The 22141-nt window shown below is 42.3% G+C and overlaps 1 protein-coding gene across 1 annotated transcript in view; it reads left to right on the top strand.

The window, feature by feature from the left end:
- The window catches only part of LOC119659720, a 368046-nt gene that overhangs the window by 60860 nt on the left and 285045 nt on the right, over nucleotides 1–22141 (top strand). Inside the window, exon 2 of the mRNA XM_038067975.1 lies at nucleotides 5023–5392. Within this exon, the coding sequence (XP_037923903.1) occupies nucleotides 5379–5392 (14 nt within the window). The 5' untranslated portion in view covers nucleotides 5023–5378. The remainder of the gene's footprint in view (nucleotides 1–5022; nucleotides 5393–22141) is intronic.

Genomic DNA, 22141 nt, shown 5'->3' with positions numbered 1-22141 from the left:
ATATTAAACCGATTTTAATAAGGTTCTTTTTTACACAAAACAAAGGGGACTGGTCGATTCTTCATGCAGGGAATTTTAATATTTCACTCGAATTTCAATTATTTTGCTTCGAAATTTTTGATTATGTTGACCGCCATTCGGGTTTATATTCTTAGAAAATAAGTTGATAGTGTAAAATTGAAACCTTTTTGGTTTCGGATAAAAAACGGAGTCGCTACACGTCCACAGTCGGAGAGTTATAACCTGCAGCGGAAAAATTTCACGTAACTTTTTATTCTTGGCTCAATTTTTTCGAACAAAATTTCTAAAGTATAATATCTTGGAATATGACTAGTGTAATGTCCCAATTTAATTGGCTTCCAAGCATTTTTTCCAACTGAAAAAAAAAAAACCAAAAACATAGATGCAGTAAACTCGGCCAAAATTGATAAGTTTGAACTGCTATGATTTTGACACTAATAGCTAGATTTCCATGCGCATATGTGTGCGCAATACTGTCCTGTATATTGGTGCGAAATTTTGTACTTTAAGGTTAACTTAGTTCCTCAGTTAGGTTTTAAGGGGGTTTTCACTCCATTTCTAAAAGTTCGTAAGATACTACTAGTAAGTTTTTTTCAGCAGATATCAGGATGGGATATGTTTTGAGGCTTAGATATAAAAGCACCACATTGATTTTTTTCAGTTTCTTCGGTAGTTTCTGAAAATGAGTCCTGTATCACTTTAAGTGTGCACATTTTGACTGATTGAAATTAATATCAATTTCATAAAGTACAAATCGAGACCTTACATATGAAACCCCATCTGACTATGTGCGGGGAAAGAATGTACTTTCCCCCTTTGCATGTATGGGGAACCCCTTAAGAGGGTTCATCCCGTGTGTCGGATCCGCGGAATCGAATTTTTTTTTTACATCAAATGATATAGTGTAGAATATACGGACGGTTTGACGATGCATGTAAGCTAGCAACGGAACGGAAGAATGCCGCATACCGAGTAATGTTGCATTCTCAAAGAACGCGGGCACGCGCAGAGACTTATCACGAACTCCGTCGAGCAGAGAAGCGACTTCACAGACGGAAAAAGGAAGCCTAGAAGAACCAACAAGTCTGTGAACTCGACAAGTACAGGGAGCAATTGCACCAGCACGGAAGTTTTACCAACAAGTCAGTAGGATGAAGCCTTATACACCTCGATGCTCATCCTGCCGAGACAGAGAGGGAAATCTGATTTCCGTCAGAATGGGCATATTGGAGCGATGGGCTGAGTACTTTGATCAACTACTGAACCAGAACAATGGTAAATTGGAGGTCCCGCCAACTGAAGACGACGGACAAATACTGCCACCACTAAGTTTAGGAGAAACAGTCCGTGCAATTCATCGGCTAAAAAATCATAAGTCGCCTGGGGCCGATGGAATTACAGCCGAAATGTTTAAATATGGAGGCGACCAGTTACACCAAGTGGTTCATCAACTTGTGCTCAAGGTATGGGACAGCGAATCAATGCCTGATGATTGGCAACGAGGCGTTATCTGTCTCATACATAAAAAGGGAGATACCACACAGTGCAGCAATTATAGAGGTATCACGTTGCTGAGTACCATCTATAAGATAATCTCCTCTATCTTGCTAGACCGAATAGCCCCATACGCCCAGAACATCATACCAAAGAGGCCTCACTCCAGGCAAATCAGCAACGGATCAGATTTTCTCTCTGCGGCAAGCGATGGAAAAATAGTTGGAATATGGACATCAGTTGCACCATCTATTCATCGACTTTAAAGCCGCCTATGATAGCATAGCCAGGGTGAAACTGCACACGGCCATGAGAGAATTCGATATCCCGACAAAATTCATAAGACTGACTAGGCCGACCCTGACCAATGTGCGAGGGCAGATAAAAGCAGCGTGATCACTCTCAAGTCCATTCAACATCAACAACGGTCTACGACAAGGGGATGCCCTATCGATCGGTATGATCCTCTTTAAATCCACCCAACTACTGGTCTATGCTGACGATATCGACATCATGGGAAGAACGACCCGAGACGTACAAACTACCTTCATCCAAATCGAGCAGGTGGCAGTTGGCGCGAGATCTTGGGCTGCACATCAATGAAGGCAAGACAAAGTATATGGTGGCAACGTCAGCACCGAAAACGAACCAACCAACAACATCAAACGGTCAAACAGGAAGAATAAAGATAGGAGAATACAACTTTGAGACCGTTGATAATTTCTCCTATCTAGGGTCGAAAATCACAACCGATAACAGCTACGATGATGAAATCCGCGCACGGTTGTTGTCAGCCAACAGAGCCTATTTCAGCTTACAAAAACTGTTCCGCTCGAAACGTCTCACCATAGGGTCAAAGCTCTTACTGTACAAGACAATGATCTTGCCAGTCCTCATGTATTGCTCGGAGACTTGGGTTCTTAGCAAGAAGAATTGCGAACTCTTGGCCGCGTTCGAGAGAAGAATCCTCCGAAGAATTTGTAGCCCCCTACATGAGGATGGACGATTCCGTGGCCTACATAACGACGAAATCTATGAGCGATACCATAACTGTCCGGTTGTGGATAAAATCCGACTCAATAGGTTACGGTGGGTGGGTCACTTAATCCGTATGGATGAGGATGATCCAGTCCTAAAAGTCTATAAGGGCAATATCTATGGTAGAAAACAAACGAGGCAGACCGTGCCTAAGATGGAGCGATGGCGTAGGTCAGGACGCCAGACAGCTTTTAGGGATATCGAATTGGTGGACCTCGGCGCAAAACCGGGATATCTGGAGTTCCTTATTAAGACAGGCCTAGACCGGATACCGATTGTTGCGCCGTTGATGATGATGAAGATTTTACGGCTAAAAATCACATTCTAATTTATAAAAGCGTTTTTCCCGAAACCGCATATTGAAAATCGGCTGCCACCATAGCCCAAAATCTATCCAACGGAATTCCTGGAAATTTTCACGACTTATTCGGAAGATATTTCTACGGTCCGTAAACTAGGATAATTGCGATCGATGCAGTAGCTTTTTTTATTCATTAAAATAGTCTTGAAAAACACCAATATTGACAGAAAAAATTTAACAAGGCACTAAAAATTAAGCGTTCAATACTTTTTAATAATCCTAGTTTGTGGACTGCAGTTAAGCCCGTACGTTAAAATGCCGTTTAGTTTTTTCTTTAAAATGATCATAGCGCCCTCTAGCGTGGCAGCAGGAAAACACCGTTTTTCTGAAGATGTTTGTATAAATTGCTCTGCATTTCAATAATGAACTATGCTATCGTGCTGGGAAAACTACTACGCATGCTCAAGATACTAATAAATATATGGTGAAAAATTCGTATTTGTATCTTTATCCAGTTTTTCACAAAAAATGTCTAAAAAAGCAAAAAAAACGACCTTCACACGTGATGACCCCCTTCAACTCCACGTCAATTTATCTCACTCGCTGTAAGCGTTCCCATGTTTCCACGAAATTTCGTTCTCAGCGGAGTCGTTTTGGAGAAAACTGCGCGTGAGAGACAGACAGTGAAATGATTTTAATAAGGTTTTGTTTTACATAAAACCTTAACAATCGCGGCAGTTTGCAAGTTTTAAATGAAAATTACTTCATATTGATTGTTTTTACTGAAAAGAAAAGCTCGTGAAAATCGATTCACTGTCAGTCTAAATGTCTGCCTGTCATCCTAGATCCGTGGAGTAATATAGGTTTCATTATGAAGCAGCATTGTAGAAAGTTTGGTGGAAATCCTACTATTATTAACAAAGTGGTAGTAGGCCAAACTTACTCCCCCTTCACGTCAAATAATTACTTGCTAAGAGATGAAAGACCAATACTACGTCGAATTGAATATCGGGATATTGAATGTATATACCCCACGAACTATATATGTATAAGTGAAACAATTCTGTACTCAAAGCTTCCGTTTTACAACTTATTTTATTTCACGGTAATGATGTAATTGCGTTTGGTGTGCGAATCTTTTGTACCTGCAAACACCATATGTGGAATGAGTAAAAGAATTTACTTTACTCTGATATACTCGTATACTCTAATATCCCGTTTACACAGTGATAGTGTTCTTGGGAAAGCCCAGTTCAGATAATTTAGAATACTATGTCAATGTGTTAACCGCTTATTGAACGTAGCTTCGAGAGCGACCGTTGGAAAACGCACTTGTTTGTACATTACTTGTACTATAGAAGCATTTCTGTCAAAAGCGATATCGAAGTCCTTAAGATGTTACTCAAAGGCGCCTTTGCCTGTGCAGAGTATATTGACCACTGCTGAGTTACCTAGAAGTGCGATATGAGGCCGAATGACCTTGCTAATCTAAGCAATGAAATTGACTCTTATTATATAAGTATCTGTACAACATGTAGATGAGCAAAGGTCAATTCCCTATTTATGAAAAGTTTATGGAATTTTGGCCTTTGAAGAAATTTCATGAAAAAAGGGCTGTGCTGTGGTAGATAAAGGCAAACGCTCAATTGACCCTGCCATGCACTTAAGATGTTGAGAAGTATATTCAAAATCATCGCGATATTTTTTTAAATTATCGCCATGTAACATATGCAGGCACCACCGTGAAGCTCTTAAAAGTGAGGTCTTCCCACGTAAATGAGATTTATGAAATAGCAGTTTTCGCTATGTACATATGTATATGGGAAAGTTTTGCACCGAGGGTTTTCTACAATTGGAAATCGCAAAAAAATTCATATTTGTATTGTCCGATCTGTTTTGAAGTTCTTTTTTCATAAGATTATCAGTCATTCAGTCAGTTTTTAATAAAATATTTGGGATAGCCTGAAATTAACTATTGATTCATTGATCATCATTGATATTCTTTATGATGGGAACCTACACGCTTGTAACAGTTTTTTTTCTGTGTTTGATTAGATATTTTGTCATCATTTAACAGGTGATATCTGAATAAAATTATTATCACTGAAATAGTAGCAGTAGTATATTGAATTTCGAAAGTAATGCTGTGTTTTCCTTGGACTTTACAGGGAATGGATATGTGCTGTGTTTTACGCTTCAGTGACATGGGTTTGATAAATTAACGAGCATACAAAGGCTATAGAAGAATTGGAAAACGGTTGAAAGAACGCAATGCCAATATGCAGCAATAAAGATAAAAACAATCCCGTCGTAATAGCCACTGATGTTGAGCACGAAGCTGCTGAAATCGCCAAAGTCAAGATATCTCGAGAACAAGCGTATTTCAACTCCTACGATTTTGATGCGATTGAAGAGGCATCGATTGAAGCAGTAGACAAAGTTGAAGAAGTAGTCTGTGATTGTGATCCCAGCAGAAATCGAACGAAAACCCCGGATATCAACTGTAACGTCGGAGATCGCGACGATGGCGACATTCATGTAAGTGGTAGACATCAAGTATCAAGTGATACTTGCTATGAGCGATTGACCTCGTATTTAGAGTCCACGCACCCCACCAACTCATTGAAATCTTCACAAGTGCCCCCCGGTTGTGAAATTTGCTTGACAAGTGGGGGTGAAAGACGTAATTTTAGCAGTAGCCCTCCCATGAAACTTTACGGCAAAGGGGGCGATGAATTGCATAAACCATTTGAGAACATTTTCTCATTACCTCGAGCAATGCTAAAGTGTGCAAGGTAAGTGTTAGCCGAAGTACATGCATACAGTATGAAGATAAAGTTACTTCGAAAAGTGAAAACAAATGTTAGATATTAAGTAGTGATCCGGTGTTAACAGAAATCTCTTTTGCAAGTAAATGAACTCGAGCATCTGGAAAATATTGGTAAAGCACCAAAATTGCATTTTTTCCGGAAAAAAGAGATCTAGTAGTTTTGAAAATTCATTAGAGTAACATTTCAAAGTTCTTTTTAAGGCTTTTTGTGTCTGTCTGGACATACTAGCGTGTGGGATTTTTACCCACTAAAATCACCTCCGAATCCATACGGTATTACATCACGGGGCGGAGTCAGCGCACTCTAGCTTTGTCACCTTTCTTCTATACAGCGGCGGCGCACGTGACCGCGTTTTTCTTTTCTCCTCTGCTTTTCGCAGTTTATTTTGGATAGATGCGATCATGCAGTTGACCGCATCCCAATTCTCTTTATGTGCTAGCACACCAGATTTTCAAGTATCAGCACCTCTCCTAGAGTCTCCTCTAGATTCCTCCTTTCTTCCAAAAATCTCGGACAGTGGAAGAATACATGTTCTGGGTCCTCTGGGACTCCATCGCAATTTGGACAGTCGGGTGAGGTCTCCAATTTAAACCTGTGAAGGTATTGGAGATATCCTCCATGCTCCGTGAGAAACTGGGTGAGATTATAATTAATCTCACCGTGTTGTCTCTGCAACCACTCCTTGATGGCAGGAATGAGCCTGTGAGTCCACCGACCCTTTCCTGAGCGTTCCCACCGCTCTTGCCATCTTAATAGATGGGGCATCTATGCCATCTTAATAGCAAGGGATCTCTCCCTTGCAGTCTTCTTCGTCCACGATGAGGAAGAGGTTGGCTTCGCATTGTATATGTTCGCCATCTCATCTGCCAAGATGTCAATTGACATCATTCCAGAGATAACGAATGCTGCATCATCTGAAACAGTCCTGAAGGCAGAGCATACCTTCAGGGCTGTTCTTCTGTAGGCTAAACTCAGTTTGTTAGCGTTAAATGTACCTGCAATGCCTTTCCCCAAAATGGAGTTGCATAGAGCAGGATCGAACTAACTACCCTAGCTATGAGCAACCTGGGAGCATGCCGTGGCCCTCCCACGTTCGGCATCATCCTTGTCAGGGCCACACTTGCAGTGGATGTTTTGTCATAAACATACTGCACGTGTTGCTTATAGCTAAGCTTCCCGTCTATCATCACTCCCAAGTATTTGATGGCAGGCTTAGAAGTGATGATATGATTCCCAATTTACGGCGCTTGGTAATGAGGACCGCTTCCATTTTTTCCTCCGCAAGTATCAGACCAGAACTCTCTAGCCAACCCTTAACAGCACTGATCGCTACGCATGAGTATAATTTAGCATCTTCGAGGTGCTTTGCGACCACAACCAGCGCTATATCGTCGACGTAGCCCACCACCGTGGCTTCCTCCGGAAGGGGAAGAGTAAGCACATCGTTGTGCAGAATGTTCCACCTGTAGACTGACCTCACTTTGGTAGCGTTCACTGATATCCGCAACGCCTCCCTCCAAACTGGGGTTGCATAGAGCATGATCGAGGTCACCACCCTGGCTATAAGCAACCTAGAGGTATGCCGTGGCCCTCCCACGTTCGGCATCATCCTTGTCAGTGCCATACTTGCAGTTGATGATTTGTCGCAAACATACCGCACATGTTGCTTATAGCTAAGCTTCCACCACCCCCAAGTATTTGATGGTTGTCTCGGAAGTGATGATATGATTCCCGATCCTAATACAGGCGTAATTTCTCTTCCGGTGCTTAGTGATGAGAACCGCTTCCGTTTTTTCCTTCGCAAGTGTCAGACCAGAGCTCTTTAGCCAACTTTTAACAAAGCCTCCTTTCAGTTAAATAACTATCGACGATAGCAGCGAGATAGGCGGGAATACCAGCCTTCGCTAAGGATTTCCGTATTAGATTTCAATTGGCCGAATTGAATGCATATTTCACATCCAGGGTTACTACCACGCAATATTTGCTGGTTCTACCCTTTCCGTGAATTGCATCTTTGGCCAAGCCAGTAACCAATTTGATGGCATCAATGGTTGATCTGGCTTTACGGAACCCATACTGCCGATCTGAAAGGCTGCCTTGGCTCTCAACAACTGGGAGTAGTCTATTATAGATTACCCGCTCTAGCATTTTCCCCACCGTGTCCAGGAGACATATGGGTCGGTGTGAGGATGGTTTACCAGGCTTAGTCAGAGGTACCAACCTCTGTCGCTTCCATGCCGCTGGAAATATCCCCTCGGACATGCACGCTTCGAACAATTCAGCGAACATGTCCGGTCTGGATTTCACGGCAAGCTTAAGGGCCTTATTCGGTACTCCGTCCAGGCCCGGCGCTTTGTTGTCTCCTATTCTACTGCAGATATCCAACAGCTGGTCTCTGGTGACTAGCGGAATTGCCGTCACATTCAGAGGTGGTTGGAATGTGTCGGTGCTCTCCTCTTGCTGGGGCAATAACCCCTGGATGATTTTTAGCAAGAGCGTGGGACACGTGATCTACGGAGATGAACGGCCTCTGAATCGTCCCATCGCGATTCTGTAGGCACCCTCCACGGGTTTATGTCCGCTTCTGATCAGAGCTCCTTAAAGCACTCCCTTTTGCTTCGCTGGATGGCGAGCTTGAGGATTTTGCGGGCTGCCTTATAGACGCACTCTTTCTGCCCCTGATCGACTCCACCTACCGCCCTCTGAGCCACTCTTCTAGGCATGGACGCGTCACATGCTTTGGCGATGCATTGAGCCAGATGGACGGCTCTTTCCGTAGAGACGCCTGTTTTATCAGGTTGATCTAACCACACCTCTATGAAGATCTGCTCATCCAAAGATTTTGCAGACCAGCCTGAAATCTTTTTCGGTTTCGGGCATGATAGCTCTTTGCCCTGTGGCTCGACACATGTCTTAAAGAAGATCGTCTGGTGATCGCTGTGGGTGTAGCGTTCACTGACGCACCAGAACATACCTCGCGTCAGCACAGGGCTGACAAAGGTCAGGTCTACAACCGAGCCTGACCCTGCTTTCTGAAAGGTGTTTACAGCACCTTCGTTAGCCAAAACTATGTCCATCTGGGTGAAAGCTTTTAATAAACTGCGTCCCTTAGCACTACCCCACTCTAGGGCCCAAGCATTGAAATCAAGAGCAATCACCTTTGGACTTCGTCCCCTTGCGTCGAGAACAAGATTATCAAGCATTTGCTCGAATTCAGACAGTGTCAGACCTGGCGGGGCGTAGCAGCTGTATACATATACACCACTTATTTTCGCCCACACAAAGCCAATGGCTGCCTGACTTGCAGTACATTGTATGGCCTGTCGACCACAAGCCCATATCGCCGCTCCACCAGTCGAATCTGTGACCCATATGCCACCGTGACGGTGTCTATACGGTTCGCTTTATATGGCGATTTCCATCTCAGATTCGAACGTAGTAGTGCGACCCTGCAATGGTTCAGGTTTATTTGACTAAACCTCATTTTCTCATTGCGGTGAGCGCCTTCCTAAATTCCGGACATTTACCACTTCCGGCAATATGCCGGTTATCCTGGCCTTTTACTTCGCGCAATAGGCATTTGGGATCCCTACCGCGCTCTCTGGTAATATGGCCTTTCTCCCCACATCTTCTGCATCGATTGGATCGATTAATGCTGCTGGTGCATGCCTTCGTGAAGTGTCCAAACATGAAGCATTTAAAGCACCTCTTTAGTGAAGTTTGTTCTCTTAAACGGCAGACAACCCATCCAACCCAAACGTTTCCGGCCGCCAACAACTTCTGCGCTGCCTCCGCTAGTACTCGTATTGTGGCCGTTCGAGTACGGCCATAGGCTTTTCGTAAACTTACAACAGACTCCTCGGTAAGTTCTTCCAACTTGAATTGCGCCTTCAGAGCAGTACAAATTTCTCCTTTCGATGTTGCTTCATCGAGATCCTTACATTGTATATAGATCTCATGTTTTTGGGCACGCACTGCGGCATTCTCCACAAGTGAGTTTTTCGCTTGAGTGCGAAAGCCATCAGTTTTGCCCACGCTGGATCTTTTCACCTCGAACATGAGATCCCCTTTCTGGGTTCTTCGGATTATGTTCACATTTCCGCTCATATCTTTTAGGTCGGGATCTGCTTTGACCTTTCTGAGTATCTCCGCATAGAACAGATTGCCTTTACTGGAGATAACAATCGCATCCGGGCGGGTTCGCACTTTTGCTTTTCCTTTCGTTCTTTTTCTGGTGACTAGTCCATCCATCGTTTCTGTTTGTCTTAGGCTTCGCAACGCTGGTCGACTTTTCTACATTCGCTGTACGCTTTCCTCCTTCAGAGCTATTAGTGCTGGTTTTCAGAGTTTCCTGTCCGCCTTTTTTCTCTTAGGCGCCTGCTGGTTATTTAAAGGACCCCCTCTTTTTCACGTACTCGTTTATTTCGCCCGGATTCGATGGTAGTACGGTTAGGTGTCACTTGGGTTGCTTGTGGCACTGTTGGCACAACGGGGTTCGGCGTATCCTTAGCATTCTTTTCCTCCATTTTTGGTCTATTATAGAGGATTCTAATAGCCCTCACCATATTCTTTATGGCTTGGTGCACGTTGTGCTTGTCCTTGATAAACTCGGACAGCTCAACTATTTTTGCCCCAAGTTGGGTGTAGGGTAATTAGTCCGGATCGGGACTCTGCTTTCTATAAGTCCCGGCAGGGTAACAATTTTTACACGGTCCTTCACATTTGGCGTTTATTGCCCTTGCCTGTACCTTATCCTTCATCGTCTTTGGCATTGGAGATCTCAAAGTTGATGAGCTTCTTTTGAATGGATCCCTTCCTTGTTCCTGGCGCACCTGCTGCTGTCGAGCATCTTGAACATATGGGCGTTGTCACGGTTTTTGTCGACCAAAAATCTGCCTTCAGTTCATCTTTGTTTAGTCTTGTTATTGGTGTTCTCGATAAGGTCGTACTTCGCTTGAACACCTCCTTCTCCAGATCCAAATCACTTGTAGCATTATATGCCAAGGTGGCCAAGTTGTCCACCACCGAGGTACTGCGGTTGAGGGATATCGACTACCGGGAGCCCGCTTGCTCACTCCCAAAAGCCACCGGTACTGGGGTTCCGAGCCCTTGCACCGTAAGTTTTCTCCTTCTCTCGTCTTCCATGGTGGTTTTATGTTCTGGGTATCCTTCCCATAATCATTTTGGTCCACGCACCAGAGATGAGCAAACACTAGCCCATGCACAGTCAGAAAAGAAAAGTGCATGAACACATATTTACACATCAATAGGTACGCCTCAATCCGCCAGCTGGAGTCGTGCCTGATCGGAGATCTGGCCACTCTTCACAGGTTTGTCTGTCTGTCACAAGCACTTTTCTCGGAAACGGCTATACCGATTGACACGAAATTTGGTGCAAAGGTGGGAACTGCGGACCCCCAGACATGCAGTGAGTGATATCCTTCCAGGTTGAATTTAGGGGGGAGGGTCTCCATACATGTAAAAGGGATGTGTAAAATTTTTTTTCACCGATTGTAGTCATGTTGGGTATCAAATGAAAGTTCTCGATTAGTACTTTCCAAATCCGGACTTAGTTTTGAGATTTGTTAGAAAGGCGGGGAGTGGAAGGGCTGGAAAGTGATGATTTCTTTAACGGAGCCATTTTCAGAAACTACTCAACCAAAAAATCTGAAGCTGCCTCTATATGGTGCCCAGGCCTCAAAATACTCTCCATATCGATATCTATTCATATTAAGTTAATAATAGTATATTATCGTATTTTTGGGGAAATTGAGTAAAACCCCCCTTAAATTTATCCCAGAGTTATAAAGTTGGTAGTAGTATAAAATATAATATGAATATTATCTCCAAGTTAGATCAAAATCATACTATTACTAAGAAAGTTACAGTAGCTCAAAATTGACTCTCCCCTGTAAATTTACTGGATCTAACTATCAATATCACATTCAAGTGGGTAATCAGACATGCTAAATGCAAATACATAAAGGGCTACGTACAAAAGGAATAGTTCTACACTTAGATATACTCACAGAAGAAGCAAACAAAACCTTTCATACCTGAAGCGCCCAGCTTCCGGTTTCCCGACTTGTTTTCACTGAGGATGGTCACGTTGAGTATGAAAAGAAAGGGCTTGATTGGTATTTTTTGAAGCTGATCTTTTTTCTGATATTGGGTGAAACACAGGTGAGTGAAGACATGTGTGCCTTGAAAAGTGTAACAAGTCTCATTCTCAGAACCTATTCAACCGAAAAATTTTAAAAAAAATCATAATGTTGTATCTGTATCGATGCTTGCTCAAATAAAGTTAATAATAATATATTACCATATTTTAGAATTATACCTGAAAACTCCCCTTAAGTTCATTGTAGCATAGACAATTTAGTACCTTTGTAAGTAATGATATAATACCCAATTTTGAAAAAATCCAACTATTATTAACAAGGTTACAGAAGGTCAATATTGTGTATTTCATCTGAAATTATTCCATTCTAATGCGCGAATAATATAAAGTGAATTTGTATATACGATCGAGTTGGAGTTTCGAAATACATACAGTCGGCAGCAATCGTATTCGTATGAAACATTTCTTTTGAGACACTATAAAATAAAAATTGTTCTTCGCGACAGTTATAACTGAAAATGCACACCTAAATTCATTTATGTCTTATTTATATACAGAAGATCACTTATGCTGTGAATTTTTTTTTTCCTAAATTCAACACAAACTGTACTTGACGAAAGAACAGCAATTAACAAAAATCATGATCGATACTCGACGACGCATTCGTATTCGTACGAGCAAAAAATGTCCCGTTATATTTCAGCTGTTGAATTTTTGGGTATATTCTTAGAAATGATTTCTGTTCTAGAATTTTTCTAGCACTCAAAAACGTCATTGTAGTTCGAAACAAGTGTTCGAAGTGATAAAAAGTGCAGGATGGGCAGAAAAGGCAAGGAAACTTCAATAGAGACCCGTGAAATCGTTGTATCCCTACATAATCAGGGAAAATCGTTAAGCGAGATAAGTAATATCGTTGGTCGAGCTAAATCAACGATTCAGTATATAATTCAAAAGTACAAGTCGGAGAATATGCTGGGAAATAAGCCGAGAAATTTAGGACGAAAAAAGTTGACACCGCGAGACGAACGTTTTATTTTAAGGCAAATAAAAAAAAAATCCTAAGGAATGTGCTACAACGATAACCGCAAGACTCCACCAACATTTTAATAAAATAGTTTCTGTTGATACCGTCCGAAGGACACTTAAAAGGTATGGTCTCTTTAACTCTGTACCAAGAAAGAAACCGTATATCAATAAAGTAAATAGAATTAAACGGTTAGATTTCGCGAAAAGATATATTCACAAGGATTACGACTTCTGGAAACAGGTAATATTTACAGACGAAAGTAAATTTAATATCATCACCTCGAACGGAATTGGAAAAATTTGGCGAGAGAAGAATTCAAGCTTGCATCCGAAGAACCTAATACCCACCGTAAAGCATGGCGGAGGATCTGTTATGGTGTGGGGGTGTTTTTCTGCAGCAGGAACGGGCAATTTGCATTTCATTGATGGAATAATGGATGCTGCCAAATATGTGAATATCTTAAAATGTAATTTAAACCCAAGCGCGGAAAAATTACGAATACAAGATAACTTTATTTTTTATCAAGATAACGATCCGAAACACACGGCTCTCAATTCGCGTTTATGGTTACTTTATATGATAATTGCCCTAAAGTATTACAGACACCCCCCCCCCCCCCCCCCAATCACCGGACATTAATCCGATAGAACATTTGTGGTCGGAAATTAAAAGAGGGTTAAAAAAATATAATATAAAAAACGCGGCAGACTTGAAAGATGCAATCGGAAAAGAATGGAGTGCAATATCCCCTCTATTTACAGAAAAATTGGTGAGGTCGATGCCAAATCGGTTAAAACATGTTATTAAAAACAAAGGCTACCCGACTAAATACTAAATGCTTAATTTTCTCGTTGTTTTTTCTCGAAATTCATAACGTACGAATACGAATGCGTCGTTTAGTTATACGACAGTTTAACTGAATACTTAATTTTTGGATTTTATTTTATTGTTGAGTAATTGAATTTGAATATTATTTTGTAAATTTAATTGGATTTAGATATTGTATTTAAATAAAATTTACGCAATGTAAAAATAATGTTTAAAATTCTTTATTTTTTCATGATTACTTAATTTTTTCCCTCAATACTCACGGTGTACGAATACGGATGCTGGCCTCTGTATATTCATATGTTGACTGCCAACTACTGGATGACCTATAGATCGGGTTGTTTTCTAGGACGCCACATTCGAGTTATCTCGTCCTGTGTCTACTTGCTATTTTTCTTCTTCTTTTTCTTCAGCCTTTGTCCCGTTCACAAGCGGGGTCGGCTCGTCGTGATCGGCTTCGCCATTTGGCTCTATCGAATGCCTGATCTGGGTGCAATCTCGAGGCTTTCAAATCCCCATCTAGAGTATCAAGCTATCGTTGTTTAGGTCTGCCTTTTGGTTGTTTACCATCGACTTCGATGTTCAGACCAATCTTGGCAAGTGAATTCTCGTTTGCACGAATTGCGTGACCATACCATCGAAGACGCCTCTCTTGCAACTTTTCCACGATCGGTGCAACCCCATAACGATCGCGGATATCCTCATTTCGGATGTGATCTAAACGTGTGACGCCACTAGTCCAACGTAGCATCTTCGTCTCCATTACCGCAAGACGGCGTTCATTGTCTTTTATAGTCGGCCAACTCTTAGAAACATAGAGAGCGACTGGACGGACGACATTACGGTAAATTTTAGATTTGAGACGTTCGTTGATACGTCGATCACAAAGAAGACCAGTTGTGGAACGCCACTTCATCCAGGTTGCGTTAATACGTGAAGCAAATCCATAACGCAGTTCTCCATTGGCTGATAGCGTTGACCCGAGGTATTTAAATCGCTCAGTTCTGGGCAGATCACTGCCACTGACAGTGATTGTGTCTGTTTCATGGGGATCGGTCGTCAAAAATTCAGTTTTGTTTAGATTCAATCTGAGACCGTGTTGCATGAGGCGATCATTCCATTTTGAACAAGTTGCTCGAGATCATTTTTGCTATCAGATGCTAGGAAAACATCATCTCCATAAAGCAGTGTGTAGGGCGTTGGACGCTGGATATCCCGTGTGACAAGAACAAAGAGGAGTGATGAGAGGGCGCTTCCTTGGTGAACACCAACAGAGACACGAAGCGGTTTTGATACACCCGCCATACTTCGAACTTTACTTTTCGGATCGTGGTAGAGCAATTGAACCCAGCGCACGAGTTGTTCTGGCACGAAGTGTTGTCGTAAAGCACACCAGATGAGTTCGTGTGGCACACGGTCAAACACTTTCTCTAGATCCAAAAAGGCAATGTAAAGAGGGCGATGCTTCTCACGGTGTTTCTCCATGAGTACTGCGCAGCGTGTATTGCGTCAGTAGTTCCGCAGTTCTTGACAAATCCGGCTTGATTCATGGTTATTTCAATGATTTCGCGAATACGGTTGTCAAGAATGCGTTCAAAAATTTTCATGGTATGGGAAAGTAATCGGATCGGACGGTAATTTGAACATTCTGCTGGACTACCTTTCTTTTTCCATATTGGAACAGTGGTACTTTCTTACCAGTCAGATGGTGTTCTTCCTTCCTGAATAACCCGGTTAAAGAATTCACTGAGCCACAGTGTTTGATCCCAGCTCTTCGCTTTCCAGAGCTCAGATGCGATGTCTTCAGGTCCTGTGGCTTTCCCGGATTTCACTCGTTTCATTGCCTCCTCGACTTCAGTTGCGCTGACTGGTGGAACTGCTCCCAATGTCGGCAATGATTGCGGAAGTGGAGGATGAGCAAATTCTTCAGTTGAAATCTGCTCGAAGTATTCTCGCCATCTATCCGTTGCGGCTCGACGGCTGGTAAGCAAAGTACCGTCCTTGTCATTAACGCAACAGAAGTGTTCGATATCCTGTGTGCGTTCATTACGGTTTGTAGCAAGTCGATACAGATCTTTCTCGCCATCCCGAGTGTCCAGTTTATCGTAAAGATTTTTGAAATGGTTCGCTCGGGTGGCAGCGACCGCTTTCTTTGCTTCCCGGTTGGCATTCTTATAAATTTGCCAATTAGCAGGCGTTTTATCGTTGAGATTTCTTCACGAAACTTCATTTCAACACCATCATTCCAAAGCCAGGTATCTCGGTTGATGTACCACTTACCCGGCTTGGTGACCCCGAGGGTTGCAGAGGCCGCTTTGTGGATCGTGTCTTTCATTTGATTCCATGATTCTTCCACATTCGTAATGGTTGGCAATCGTATGAGTGAGACCGTTTCTTCTTTCTTCTCACCAAACCAGTGCGTTCCTCACGCTGTTCTATCGGTGGCTTAATTCGCAGGACGGCAATCAACGGTCGATGTTGAGGCGCGATGGTCTCATATGGAACGACTTTCCAATCAGTGACAGTGGTAAAATGTTGGCGTCTTACGAGGATATAGTCGATTTGCGTTTTACTGTTCCTACTATAAAATGTAGGAAGATGGAACAATCGTTTTATGAACCATGTATTCATAAGTACAAAGTCATGGGTGTCCGGAAAATCGATTATACACTCGCCACCCTTATTGCGCGCTCCAAACCCCTTTCCCCCATGGCACCTGTTACCGTCTACCTTTTCACCTACATGACCATTAAGGTCGCCGGCAATGATTATATAATCGCCAGCAGGCAGGTGACAAGTCTTTTCATCGAGAAGTTGCCAAAAGGCATCTTTCTCGGCGTCAGGTCGACCTGTCTGTGGTGCATATGCGGTGAAGAAGTGAATAGTGCGATCAGCTGATATAATGGTGATCTTCATCAGCCGATCATCAAATCGTTCGACTTCTTTAATGGCATCACGGAAACCCTCTGAGATGGCAATGCCAACACCATATTGAGTGTGTGGGTCACCAAAATACAGAAGTTTATAGCCATTTTTACCGCGTTCGCGTTCAATGTCGCAGCTTTTGACACCAGACCATCGGGTTTCTTGCAGAGCGCAGATATCTATGCGCCTTTTCCGAAGGGCTCTTGCGAGTTCCTCGGTCTTTCCAGTTAGGGTACCAACATTTAGCGTGCAGATACGTATTTGTTTTGTTCGTTGTGTTCGGACTAACTTGCTTACGTCCTGACGCCGTCCATGCGTCAAGAACCCTTGCCCATTTCTCGATAGGACCGGGGCCCGTCCTGCCGCGTCGACTGAGGTGGACGCCCTAGCATTTCTCCGAGGCTTGTGACTCAATCCGATCATCATGTTTGTAACGACATTGTATGTATTTTCTTGGTCGACCTGTCGCGGGACCTGTCACCAAGAGAGATCAGGTAGGATTTAGCATAGTAGAATAATTCCAACTGTACACTATTTATCTCGTTCCCTGATCTCAGCATTTTATTTTTGTTTTACTGAGGATAGTACAGAGTACGTTGGCTCAAACCCTCCTCCTTTACCTGGGCTTGGGACCAGCATACTATGTTAATAGCATGGCGGAGTTCTACTTGCTATTTTTGTGAAGTTAAAATTAAACTCGAAATATATCATTGCTAATATCGACAGATAGCTTCTGGGAAAAGAATAAAAAATCAATGCTGGCTTGCATGAACAGAAAATTTATTAAAAACGAAAAAAATATAATTATAAAAATTTGTCCAAATTCGAGAAAGGAAATGATATTTTATTGTTTGTGGAACTTCTTAAAGCAATCTTCCACACAAAGGGCTGGCTTCTCTTTACAGGCTGGACAGAAATAACGCGTTTCTCGGCGTTTTTGCTTGGGTACATACACGACATTCCTTTGTCGGACGCTGCTTTTTCGGTAGGTAGTAGACTCTCTAAATAATGGAGCTCTTGCAATTTAATTTTTTTTCGAAACTTCTCTTCAATCAACGTGACGGCGAATTCTTCTCTGAACTTTATCAGTTTTATTTTAGAAGAATTTTCTTTTTAAAAAATCGTGTGTGCATTGTCTATATGTATATATCTCTATAATATGGAATTTTTTTGGGCCATCTAATAGTCTTTCTTAGAGATGAGTAGTACGAAAGCATTTGATCTGATCGGTCAGTGCCACACATTTCATTGTAACCTCGAATTATAATATATTCGGTTTCTTAGAAATTTTTCCATTGCGATTGAGCACCTCTACCATTTCGACAGCATGCATGGTGAAAATACTAAGGACATCTCGTTTGTCTTTCCATTTGCATACAGTAACAGGACGATTTTGCTGCGAACTACACCCCCCGTTTTTAAGGTTTTGTGTAAACACAAAACCTTATTAAAATCGGTTTACTGTCTGTCCGTCTGTCTGTCTGTCCGTCACTCGCATTTTTCTTGGAGACGGTTATAGCGATTGACACCAAATTTGGCAGAAAGGTAGGAACTGTGAACGCTCAGACATATAGTGAGTTACATCCTTTTACGATGAATTTAAGGGGGGGTCCCCATACATGCAAAAGGGGGGTGCAAATTTTTTTTTCATCAAATATAGTCATGTGGGGTATCAAATTAAAGGTCTCGGTTAGTACTTTTTGAAGCCGGTCTTAGTTTTGACGTTTGTTGAAAAAGTGGGGGGTGCGGGGGGTTGAAAGTGGTCATTTTTTAACGAACCCATTCTTAGAAACTACCCAACCGAAAAATCTGAAAAAAATCAGGGGGCTGTGACTGTATGGTGCCTAGGCTCCGAAATACCCTCCATACCGATACCTGTTCAAATAAAGTTAATAATCGTACATTACTATAATTTTTAGTAATTGACAGGAAAACCCCCCTTAAGTTCAACCTAGGATCACAAAATTCTGCAACAATATAGGCTACAGCATAGAGCATGATCCTGACAAATTTGGTGAAAATCGCACCATTTCTAACAAAGTAATACTAGGTCAAAGCTGTCGCTTCTCTGAAAATTCGAGACTATGAATGTCAATATCACTTGAAAGTGGCTATTTTCACATAATATATGCATATTTTACGTGCTACATGCTAATGGGACAAATGCACACCCAAATCTCTTTATAAAAGAAATACACAAAGCCTTTCATACCTGAAGCGTCTAGCTTCCGGTTTCCCGACTTGTTTGCTTTTGATGATAACTATGCAAGGGAATTAGAGTGTTTAAGGTTTTGTCTGAAACAGAACCTTATTAAAATCGATTCATTGTCTATTTGTCCGTCTGTCTGTTAGTTAATCACATCCTTTACTCAGAAACAACTGAACCGATGGTCACGAAATCTGGTGAGAACATGTGCTCTGTGTGCCCCTTTACATGCAGCGAGTGGTGCAATTTTGTGTTAAGTTTGAAGGGGCGCTCCCCATACATGCGAAAGGGAGGTGCAAATTTTTTTTTCACAGAATATAGACATCTGAGATATCAAATGAAAAGGCTCGAATAGCATTTTACGGCTCATAATGTGTGCTCGAAAAGTGAAACAGGTCTATATGAAATCTAGGTTTCAAAATATCATATATCCCGTTCCCAGAACTGCACAAATAAAGTTAATAATAGTATATTACTAAGTTTTAGAAATTTATCGGAAAACGCTCCTTAAATTCATCCCAGTATAGACGATAATATCGGACATAATTCTGAAAAGTTTGGAGAAACTGTCATTAACAAAGTTATATGAGATCAAAGTTTCCCATTTCAGGTAAATTTATTGCACCCTAACACGGGTGTGCCGTCATAATCATATAAAGTGAACTTATATGAACGGCGGGGTTCATGGGGGCGTTTTAGTTTTCCTTTTTTGGCTTTTTTTTAGTTATTTGCATATCAGTGTCAATTACTTGAGGGAGACATGTGCGGGTAGAAACCAATATAAGAGACATGCGTGTACCTGGTTACCAGTAGTTTCTAATTTATATATGCGCTTTGTGCATGGAAAAAAAGGGAAATGTGTGAAGATGCGTTAGATCAATTTATCGATGCGGTAGTAGACGATGTTTGTTTATTTAGGATAAAGACATTATTTATGTCATTGATATGTATGTACATATGGGTATCTTAGAGTTTAGAAAAATCTTGCGGAATATTTTGTATCCTTAGTTAAGTATGTATGGGAAACGTGCATAGAGAGTTGCTCACATAAGATGAACACAAAACCTTTTATCCGAAGCACCGAGCTTGTGGTATTCCGACTTGTTAATAATATAATGTGATTAAATTAAATTGTCATTTTAGGCCAGATTTCTGAAAATTGCCGTCGCAATCAACGTGTTAAGGAATATTTTAAATTTTTAGCCATGTACGACTGAAAAAGGTGCATGGAAAATTTGTCACATAAGATGAACATAAAATCTTTATACCCGAAGTGTCTTGCTTCCGGTATTCCGACTTGTTTATAAAATAAAACTTTATCGAAATTAATTCAATGTTTGTCCCTCCTTTTGACTATTCATCATCAACGGCGCAACAACCGGTATCCGGTCTAGGCCTGTCTTAATAAGGAACTCTAGACATCCCGGTTTTGCGCCGAGGTCCACCAATTCGATATCCCTAAAATCTGTCTGGCGTCCTGACCTACGCTATCGCTCCATCTTAAGCAGGGTCTGCCTCGTCTTCTTTTTCTACCATAGATATTGCCCTTATAGACTTTCCGGGTAGGATCATCCTCATCGGTACGGATTAAGTGACCCGCCCACCGTAACCTATTGAGCCGGATTTTCTCCACGACCTGACGGTCATGGTATCGCTCATAGATTTCATCGTTATGAAGGGTACGGAATCGTCCATCCTCATGTAGGGGGCCAACAATTCTTCGTAGGATTCTTCTCTCGAACGCGGCCAAGCGTTCGGAATTCTTCTTGCTAAGAACCCAAGTCTCCGAGAAATACATGAGGAAAGTAAGATCATTCTCTTGTACAGTAAGAGCTTTGGCTTTATGGTGAGACGTTTCGAACGGAACAAACGGATTTCATCTTCGCAGCTGTTATCGGTTGTGATTTTCGACCTTAGATAGGAGAAATTATATAGTATTCTATTATCTTTATTCTTCCCGTTTGACCAGTGCGGTTTGATGTTGTTGGTTGGTTGGTTTCTGGTGCCGACGTCGCCACCATATATTTTGTCTTGCCTTCAATGATAATCACGGGCGAACACAATGATGACTCTAGTGTCTACTAGCGCATAATTTGGTTGAAAATGGTCCCGTCTGGAGAGGCCCAGGTTTGTTTCTCTACCGCTTTCCGCCTAAACCAGGTACTTCCAACAATCATTTCGTGCGTCACTGCTAATTAAATAATCCGCACTCCCTTATCATTGGTATCCTTATGTAAGCTATGGGAGCCTATACTACACTTTGACCACCTACTTGACAGATAAGAAGGCGCGATTGTAGATTCTATCGTCTTGTATAATGATCGTTAACGGCACAATCCAATTAGATCAGGGCCTTGAAGGGTGCCAGAGCACTTCATTTAAGACCGTAACAATACAGTATAGGGCTAGTCTAGTAGACACTAGAGTCATCACTGTGTTCGCCCGTGATTATTACCCTGATTTGACCCAGGTGCACACTCACAGCTGAGTTGCTGGTATCCGACATTCAGTTACGATACAAATTCCTCTGACACCGGTGAGATTTGAAACATAACCTTCCGCTGCGGCAGTCCAACGTTCTAAACTTTTGTTGCTAATTGTTTTATATGACCCTAGAAAAGCCAAGCGGTGAAATTAGAGTGAGGCTATGTGGTTTTATTTCGTCGCATTGAATAGCAGTTTCGAAGGTTTTGTGGGGGGGTTTAGGTGAATGCATTTGCGCACACAGTGTTGGACTCCCGATTCGGTACGTCGTCGGACTACCAACTAAACACCTCCGCATCGTCAGAGAGCTAGACTGGAACCGTTTGTTACTTACTTACTTCGGGCTAGTCCCCGAACTCTCCCGCCTTGCGGAGCCTTCAAATCAGGGAATTCCTTGCCCCAACGGGAGGGGAGAGGAGGAAGGGAACTGTCAGTTCAAGGAACCCCTTGCCATCCGGCTCCTCCACCGGTCGAGTTCTATCTTCTTAGCACGAGAAGGGCCCGAACGTAATGGGCAACACGGTTCCACCTGTCAGCAGTCCGCAGCATCTCTTCCACAATGTTGTCTGCAGAGAGATCCCCTGTGTTTAAATAGAGCTGCTGACGAACCCCATCCCACCTTCCACAAGAAAAAAAAGTGTGTTGGGCGTCGTCCACAATTCTATTGCAAAACACACAATCCGGAGAAGGCGCCTTTCCAATTTTGTGCAGGTAAGACTGAAAACTTCCATGCCCACTTAAAAATTGGGTAAGGAAATAGTCAGTCTCACCATGCTTCCTATTCAGCCACGCACCTATGTTGCCGATGAGCCGCGCAGTCCATCTGCCTCTAGTTTCATTTTGCCAAGAGAGCTGCCACTCGGCT

The sequence above is a fragment of the Hermetia illucens genome, chromosome 6, assembly GCF_905115235.1.
Source record: "Hermetia illucens chromosome 6, iHerIll2.2.curated.20191125, whole genome shotgun sequence".
Classification (NCBI taxonomy): domain Eukaryota; kingdom Metazoa; phylum Arthropoda; class Insecta; order Diptera; family Stratiomyidae; genus Hermetia; species Hermetia illucens.
The sequence above is the reverse complement of the archived record's forward strand: the minus strand, read 5'-3'. Positions and strand labels throughout refer to the sequence as shown.